The following is an 8480-nucleotide window of genomic DNA, read 5'->3' as shown; positions in this document are numbered from 1 at the left end:
TGTTTAATAAAAGGCAAAATAACAAACAGAAAAAACCGAGCCGGGTGCACAGGTCTGTGCCCTTGGTAAAACACCTCACAAAAGCAATTAGCTTCTTTGCTGTCTTCTTTTTCTACTAAATGGCCCAGGCAGGACTTTTTGGCTCGTGTCCAATTAGCTGTTCCTAAGCTCGGGGCGAAGTCCCCAAGGTCCTGTGAGATGGCTTTTCACCTAATCGAGCTAGAGAAACTTCTGGGGCTCTTTCCTTTTTGGGGGACAAAGCATAGTTCTGTCCCTCTGTCCCTAAGGGGGCCACATCCCTACGACCATCCCTTGCAGGGACTTCGCCACCGAGTACCTGACGTGCGACTGCAACCTGCGCTGGGTGCTGCGCTGGGCCCGCGAGCGGCCGGCGCAGATCTCGGAGCGCACGGCGTGCGCCTTCCCCCGGCAGCTGCGCGGCGTGGGCCTGCGAGGGGCGCGGGACGGGCAGCTCCGCTGCGGTGAGCCGGGGCCGGGGCGGGGACGGCGGCGGGCGGCGGCGGCGGCGCGGGCTCACCTGTGTCCCCCGCAGCGGGAGCCCCGGAGCTGCACACCCACCACCTCATCCCGTCGCTGCGCCAGGTGGTTTTCCAGGGAGACCGGCTGCCCTTCCAGTGCACGGCCACGTACCTGGACAACAGCACCCAGATCCGCTGGTTCCACAACCGCGAGCCCGTGCGGGAGGATGAGCAGACGGGCGTCATCGTGGAGGAGAGTCTCATCCATGACTGCACCTTCATCACCAGGTCGGGGATGGGGCCGGGATGGGATCGGGACTGGGATGGAGATGGAATTGGGATTGAGATGGGGACCGAGATAGGGGTGGTATGGGGACGGGGACGACCGCTCGTGGCCACAGGAGTCACAGGTGTGCGGGTACCGAGTGCCGTGGGTGGGCTGCCGAGCGTGGGCACCTTTGGTGCTTCATGGCCCGTGCCCCCCTGTCCCCACGCTTGGGGGATCGCAGTGAGGGAGCCCCGCCGTGCCAGCCCCTCTCCTGTGCCCGCAGCGAGCTCATCCTCTCCAACATCCACGTCTCCGCCAACGGCGAGTGGGAATGCGCCGTCTCCACCTCCCAGGGCAACGTCAGCAAGAAGGTGGAGATCGTGGTGCTGGAGACCTCCGCGTCCTACTGCCCTGCCGAGCGGGTCACCAACAACCGCGGGGACTTCAGGTGGGGACCGCAGGTGCCGCGGCAGGGGGGACACGCGCGGCCGGTGCCGCACGGAGAGCGAGCGGTGCGTGCGGGGGCCTCCGCTCGCCGCAGGTGACCGCGCGTCTGGCAGCGATTACCGGCGCGGCTTTTGAAGGGCTTCCCGTGCCGGCGGCGCAGCCCGGCTCCAGCGGCAGAGGTGTTGGAATTTCTCTGGCACGAGACGAAAGGCTCCGGGCGCCCGCCGTAACCCCGGCGGGGCCCTTACGGAATATAAAATTACCGGCACAGTCAACGTGGCTTAAATTAGCGGTGCCCCCCACTGCCCGCTGCTTCCCCCCGCGCTGCCGGAGCCGAGCGGGACACGGGGCTGGAGAGGGGTGGGGGATTTTGGGGGAGCACCCCGCCAGCCTCCCCAGAGCCCCGGGCGGCAGCGGCTTGCAGAGGGGGCTGCGGTGCTGGGGTGGAGCTGCGCAGGGGCCGCACGGGGGGAGCAGGCTCGGGGCGCGGCTGCCCGGGGTCACGGTGCGCGGGTGCCCGCAGGTGGCCTCGCACCCTGGCGGGGATCACGGCCTACCAGCCCTGCCTGCAGCACCCGTTCGCCGCGGGGCCGGCGGGCGCGGGGCCGGCGGGCGAGAAGCAGGCGTGGCGGCGCTGCGACCGCACCGGGCGCTGGGAGGACGGCGACTACTCGCACTGCCTCTACACCAACGACATCACCCGCGTGCTCTACACCTTCGTGCTGGTGAGCGGGGGGCCCGGGGGCTCGGCTGGGCCGGAGGTGGTCCAACTGGTGACCGTGGCCCCGCCGTGGCCGTGCCACCCTGCAGATGCCCATCAACGCCTCCAACGCCCTGACCCTGGCTCACCAGCTCCGTGTCTACACGGCCGAGGCAGCCAACTTCTCAGACATGGTTGATGTCCTCTACGTGGCCCAGATGATAGAGAAGTTTATCGGCTACGTGGACCAGATCAAGCAGGTAACGAGCGCCGCGGATGTCCTCTGCTTGCCCCAGGGCAGCCTGGTGTTTTTGGGGCAGAAAAGCATGAATTGGGGTGTTTCCTCGGGGGATGGCGGTAGCTCTTTGCAGAGCTGCTTGCTGTCCCCAGCTGACAGACGTGATCGTGGAGATGGCCAGCAACATCATGCTGGTGGACGACCACATCCTGTGGATGTCCCAGAAGGAGGAGAAGGCCTGCACCAGCATCGTGCGCTCCCTGGAGAGGATCGCGGCCCACACGCTGGGCAGCAACTCCCAGCACATGGCAGTGGTGAGGGGGCTGGACTCGAGGACGAGGGCTGGGTGGGCTGCTGGGTGGGGTCTCTGGCCATGCCAGAGGGTCTGCGCTCATGCCAGGGCTGACGGTCCCTCCGTGGTGCTGGCAGAACTCTCGCAACATCGCCTTCGAGGCGTACGTGGTGAAGCCCGAGAGCTACGTGGGGCTGAGCTGTGTGGCGTTCCAGCGGTGGGACGGGACCCCGAGCCCCCCGGGACGGGCCCCCCTGGCCGAGCGGGGGGCCGAGCCCACGCCCGACCAGCAGCTCAGGCTCCGCTGCACCACGGGGCGCCCCAACATCTCCCTGAGCAGCTTCCACATCAAGGTACGGGAATGCCGGGGGTCGGGGGGCTCACCGGGGGTCGGCCCCCGCTCACCAGCGACCTGCACCCGCAGAACAGCATCGCCCTGGCCTCCATCCAGCTGCCGCCCAGCCTGTTCGCCAGCCCCGCCCCAGCCCCGCCGGGGGCCGACTGCAAGCTCCAGCTCCTGGTCTTCCGCAACGGGAAACTCTTCTGCAGCACCGGGAACTCCTCCCGCCTGGCCGACGACGGCAAACGCCGCAGCGTGGCCACCCCAGTCATCTACGCCGGGACCTGTAAGGGCGGCATGGTGGGGTGCTTGGGGCGCCCCGTGGGGCTCCCTGGGCCATTGTGCTGGTGCTGCCGCAGCGCAGAGCCGTCCCCGGGTCCTCATGGGGAGGTGGCAATGTGCCTGTGGGATGTCCCCTGTGCCCAGCCCCTCTTGGGGTGCAGGTGGAGGGGTATCATTTGTCCTGCTGACCTGGTTTTCTGTGGCTGCAGATGGCTGTGGAGTGGGGAACCTGTCTGAGCCGGTGGCTGTGTCCCTGCGACACCCCGGGGAGGGCACGGACCCCGTGGCTGCGTACTGGAACTTCGAGGTGCTGGGGGGCATGGGGGGCTGGAGCGCTGAGGGGTGCCAGCTGGGCGCCCGCGAGCCCAACGTCACCTCCCTGCACTGCCGGCACCTCAGCAACGTGGCCGTGCTCATGGTAGGTGTGGGGCGAGCAGCAGCGTGGGAGTGCTGCCAGGGCGGGGAGCCTGGGGGCAGCAGGAGGGCGCTGGGGGGGCTCAGGGGCACAGGGCTGCTGCTGTGGGGTCTGACGGGCTGTGCTGTGCTGTGCAGGAGCTCAGTGGGTTCCCCAGCGAGGCGCAAGGCGCTGTGGAGGTGCTGCACCCGGCCATGTACACCTGCACGGCCGTGCTGCTGCTCTGCCTCTTCACCACCATCATCACCTACATCGTCCACCACGGGTGAGGCAGTGTCCAGCGCCTGTGCTGCTGCTCGGGGGGCTGGGCTGGGGGTCTCTGTGGGCAGTGGGAGCAGCCCCCCAGGTGCCAACAGCCAGGAGAAGGTGTATGGGCACGGCCATCCGGTGACATGGCCCTTCAGGACAGGGGTTCTCAGGACAGTGAGGATGCACATTCTCAGGGAATGTGCTGCCCAGCGAGTGGCCCTGGGTCCTGCTCCTTTGCCTGTGTGCCAGCACGTACCTGCACGTCTGCTCCAGCCACGCTCCGTGGCCGGGGACGGGCTGGTGGTGCCTCCCCCCAGCTGCAGGATTTGTGGCTCTCTCAGGGCCAGGAGCTCACAGGTGCCCGCTGTGCTCTTGTCTTGCTCTTGCAGCACCATCCTCATCCCGCGCAAGGGCTGGCACATGCTGCTTAACCTGTGCTTCCACATCGCCATGACAGCCGCCGTCTTCGCGGGAGGCATCACCCTCACCGGCTACCGGGCCGTGTGCCAGGCCGTGGGTACCGGGCAGCGCCCAGCCCCGCGGGATGCTGCGGGACGGGCCCCGGGGGGGCTGCAGCGTCCCCTCCCCAACCGCGGCCTCCTCCCGCAGGTCGGCATCATCTTGCACTACTCGTCCCTCTCCACGCTGCTCTGGATGGCGGTGAAAGCCCGAGTGCTCTACAAGGAGCTGACCTGGAAGGCGCCGCAGCAGCCGGACAGGGACGCGTCGCAGGCAGCCCCCAGACCCATGCTGCGGTACGGACCCCCTTCCCCCTGCCCCGGCCCCGCGGGGGCACCTCCAGGGGTGGGGCAGGACTTGCTCCTCTGGACGGGCCCATGCCGTGCTCTCCCGCGGGCTCCAGGCGTACGGTGACACTTCCCCTCCCCGCAGGTTCTACCTGATCGCCGGTGGGATCCCCCTCATCATCTGTGGGATCACGGCAGCTGTCAACATCCAAAACTACCACGACAACAACCCCTAGTAAGTGTCCCTGCTCGACCCTTCCTCCCTCCCACATGGGTGGCCTCCCTCTGCTGGGGCAGGGGCTGGTGGCACTGGGAATCTGGAGAAGTCTGGGATAAGGTCAGTCAGTTTTTCCCTGAGAGCTATCTATATACTGGGAAAAAATCGTCCAGGCAGCCAGCACAGCTCCACAGAGCCCTGCCATGAGGGCAGGGGGGCCGAGCAGCTCTAGGCCATGCCCCTCAGAGCCCCTCTCCTCCCTCACAGCTGCTGGCTGGTGTGGCGGCCCAGCCTGGGCGCTTTCTACGTCCCCGTGGCTTTCATCCTGCTCGTCACCTGGATTTATTTCCTCTGCGCCGGGCTCAGCCTCCAGTGCCGACCCTCGCACCACAAAGACATCCCGGAGCCGCTGGAGCCCCCGCCGCGGCTGGGGGCCGCCGGTGACCTCCTGACAGACTCTGGGTCCATCTCGGTGACGCTGAACTCGGGGCTGCCCTGCCCCGAGGGGGACGGCGTGTACTCTCTGCGGGTGCAGTTCTGGGCGCTGGTGGCCACCCACGCCCTGTACGTGGCCCTGTGGACGTTCGGCGCCATGGCCATGTCCCAGCGCTGGTACCTGAGCATCGTCTTCAGCTGCCTCTACGGCGTCACCGCCGTGGCGCTGGGGCTCTTCATCTTCGTCCATCACTGCCTGCGGCGCCGGGACGTGCTCAGCTCCTGGTTCTCCTGCTGCCCGTCGTACCGGAACGCGCTGCCCATGCAGGCCTACGTGCACCCCGGGCTGGGGCCGGAGGACGGCTCGCAGGTCTTCATCGGCTGCGAGCCAGAGGCCGCTCGCTCCGGCGCCTCCTCCTCCTCCTCGCCCAGCAGCGCCGGCTCTGCCGGGGGCCGCTGCAAGCTCACCAACCTGCAGGTAGCCCAGAGCCAGGCGGAATCGCGCCCGGCGCCCTGCCCGGAGCCGGACGCTGCCGACGGCAAGCCCGTCAGGCACACCGGCAACCTCCACGGCCGCAGGAGCCACCGGGGCAGAACTAAGCCGTGCCGGGACGGGAAGCACCACCGCTTGAAAATGCTGCGGGGCCCCTCGGAGCACCCGTCCAGCGAGAGCGGCAGCCTCCACAACAGCCACTCCGAGGGCTACCCCAGCGGCAGGACCAGCCCGGCCAGCGCCCGGCCGCGGGGGCCGCAGGACGGGGACGCGCTCCCCAGCCCCTCGGAGGGCAGCGACGGCGGGCGGCGGGTGCCCGACTTCGCCGAGGCTCGCCGGAGGAGCGGCAGCCGGGACAACCTGCGGCCGGGCGGCAGCGCCGAGAGGGAGGCGAAGCGCCGCTCCTACCCCCTCAACGTGGGCAGCCACAACGGCGGCCTCAAGGGCAGCAAGTACGACATCAACCTGGCCGGCGGCGACGGCGCGGCCGGCATGAAGACCGGCCTCTGGAAGAGCGAAACCACCGTGTGAAGGTGGGGAAGGACCGACGGCCGCAGCGTTTTCCCGGAGCTGCCGGGGCACGGCGGGGGCAGTCACCGGGTGCACTAGCGGGGATGGGCGGCACAGCCGGGGGCTCCGGTCCCCCCGGGCACAGCACGATCCCGGGCCCACCCATCGCATCGAGGAGGCTCCGAGCTTCCCGCAGCGGTGCCGGGATTGCAGCCGCGCTTTGCTCACACTCCCGCATGTCACTTGAGATCGATCCTAAATGCTATTTTATATTCTACAGAGGAAATGTCTATTTTTCAAAGCTATATTATTGAATGTATATATGTATAGACAGAGCCGTAGGTGACGCGAGGGCCCCGCTCCCCGGGCTGGGGTCGCCGTGCCACGACTGCAATATTCCCGCCGAGGGACCGCTCCAAGTGCCCGTCACGTCCAGGCAGCGCAGCCCCGGGCCGAGCACACTGCTTCTGGAGAGCAGCTGCCCCCTCTGGAACGTTCCCCGCTGTGCCAGCCCTGGGGGCTGCGCCGTGCCAAAGCCATATTGCAAAGCCAAGCACAAGGTAAGAGGAGCCTCAGCTGCAAGGTGAGGCGATTGTCTGCACTGCTTTAATGCCAGACACTAAAATAAGGGCCAGAAAAGGCTCCAGACGCTAAAACTACAGCCAGAAAATGCTCCCAGGCCCTCCAAGGCTCGAGCCATGCAGTGGGGTGGGCTGGCAGACCTGTGCTGCTGCCAGGACTGACCCTCTGTGCCAAAGCACCAAAGCACCAAGATGTGGGAGAGGCCCAGAGCAGCTCTGTGTCCTTAATCCAGGCTTCAAGTTCAGAAAATACTTAGGTTTGCTCTTAAGAAGGCAGAGACCGTTCTGGGGAGCAGGGACCATTCCCTGGGAATGCAAGAGAATGATGCCAAGGAATTAGGGACCTTCCTCGGATGGTCAAAGGGCTGGAACCTGGATAAGCACTTATTGTTCCCATTGGAAAACAAATTTCCCCTTTTTTTCCTAGCACACAGGTAAAACAGCCAGGCTGCAGAGAGGCTGCAGCAAAGCAGAGGAGGAAGGTGGGAGCCTGGTGCCTCCCCTGCCCTTTCCAGCCTCCCCTGCCTCAGTTTCCCCCGCCTGCAAATAAGTTTAATAACGTAGCTACCTCCGAGGGGTCGTGGGGCTGGCAGGGCCACGAGCCAGGGGAGGAAAAAGCACTTAGTGGGGATTGGTCTCACTTGGGAACCACTCACCCCACGGGGCTGGGGCACCCCTGGGCTTAACCTGCCACTCCCTGCCTGCCTCGGCTTCTCTGCCCAGCTAAATGTTTAAATATGTCACTGTCCCTGGTATTTAACACAGTTTAAACCCTTCCTGCAGCCTCCCCAGCCTGGCTGATGCCCCGTGGTTCTATTGCTTGCTGCATTGTGACAGTATTAGAGAAAAAGCTTTGTATTCTTAATTACACTTTGTCTGTTTACAAGCGAATGACATATCAACAGAGCTTCCTGCAATATCCGGGGGGAGGGGAGGGAAATATGCCAAAGAAATGACTTTAAAGGGGTCTTTTTGCATTTTTATATGAATAGAATGTTTCTAGCAGATATGTTTTGTTTAATATATTAAAGATATGCCAATCTGCCAAGAGCCACTGTGATTTCTCTCAGACTTCATGTTCAAATGCAGCCTGGCCTGCGGTTTTTTGACCCTCACAAAGTCATTCTGCTGAAGAATGAGAAGCCCAAGGTGAGGCTGTCCTGGAAAACGTGGCACCCAGGAGCTCTGGGCTCTCCAGCACACCCAGCTCCCTCAGCCACACAAGGCTTTCCTCCCTCTGCGAGCAGCGAGGAGCAGAGCAGGCAGGAGCCCCTGTGGGCAGTGACAGCAAAAAGCACTGCAAGGCTGATCACCTTGGAAGGGCCTTCAGGGTGAGCCCAGCTCGGAACAACCTCCAGAGCAGAAATTTAACACACTGAGAGAAGAATTTCTGATTTAAAATGTACCTTAGGAAGGGCCTTCCAGGTGAGCCCAGCTCCAACCCCCAAAGGATTTCTGTTTCCTCAATCAGTGTAAAAATGGGCACAGAGCTCCCACAGGGCACAAGGGGTGAGAGCAGAGCACGGGGCAGCCTCTGCCTGCTCGGAACAACCTCCAGAGCAGAAATTTAACACACTGAGAGAAGAATTTCTGATTTAAAATGTACCTTAGGAAGGGCCTTCAGGGTGAGCCCCAGCTCCAAAGCCCAAAGGATTTCTGTTTCCTCACTGCAGTGTAAAAATGGGCACAGAGCTCCCACAGGGCACAAGGGGTGAGAGCAGAGCCAGGGCAGCCTCTGCCTGCTCTGAACAACCTCCAGAGCAGAAATTTAAGACACTGAGGGCTTTT

At 64.4% G+C, this 8480-nt stretch overlaps 1 protein-coding gene across 1 annotated transcript; it reads left to right on the top strand.

Moving 5' to 3' along the window:
* The first annotated feature begins 119 nt into the window (after positions 1–119).
* LOC119710781 (adhesion G protein-coupled receptor A2-like) lies at positions 120–6869 on the top strand. The gene is made up of 15 exons (XM_038160180.1): positions 120–147; positions 288–482; positions 554–767; positions 1031–1195; positions 1718–1919; positions 2005–2154; positions 2285–2446; positions 2562–2777; positions 2849–3050; positions 3256–3464; positions 3599–3726; positions 4100–4223; positions 4320–4465; positions 4602–4691; positions 4941–6869. The coding sequence occupies exons 1-15, from the start codon at positions 120–122 to the stop codon at positions 6130–6132; spliced, it is 3423 nt and encodes a 1140-aa protein (XP_038016108.1). The 3' UTR covers positions 6133–6869.
* The last annotated feature ends 1611 nt before the right edge of the window (positions 6870–8480 follow it).

This window comes from Motacilla alba, chromosome 22, assembly GCF_015832195.1.
Source record: "Motacilla alba alba isolate MOTALB_02 chromosome 22, Motacilla_alba_V1.0_pri, whole genome shotgun sequence".
Lineage (NCBI taxonomy): Eukaryota > Metazoa > Chordata > Aves > Passeriformes > Motacillidae > Motacilla > Motacilla alba.
This window is presented reverse-complemented; position numbering and strand designations above follow the sequence as displayed.

What these genes read in the sequence shown, in the direction of transcription:
- LOC119710781 (XM_038160180.1), top strand. Translation starts at nt 120, where the DNA reads ATGGCCCAGGCAGGACTTTTTGGCTCGT. An exon ending in GACTGCACCTTCATCACCAG is followed by an intron (nt 768 to 1,030) that starts GTCGGGGATGGG and finishes CTGTGCCCGCAG; the next exon opens with CGAGCTCATCCTCTCCAACA. An exon ending in ACGTGGACCAGATCAAGCAG is followed by an intron (nt 2,155 to 2,284) that starts GTAACGAGCGCC and finishes TGCTGTCCCCAG; the next exon opens with CTGACAGACGTGATCGTGGA.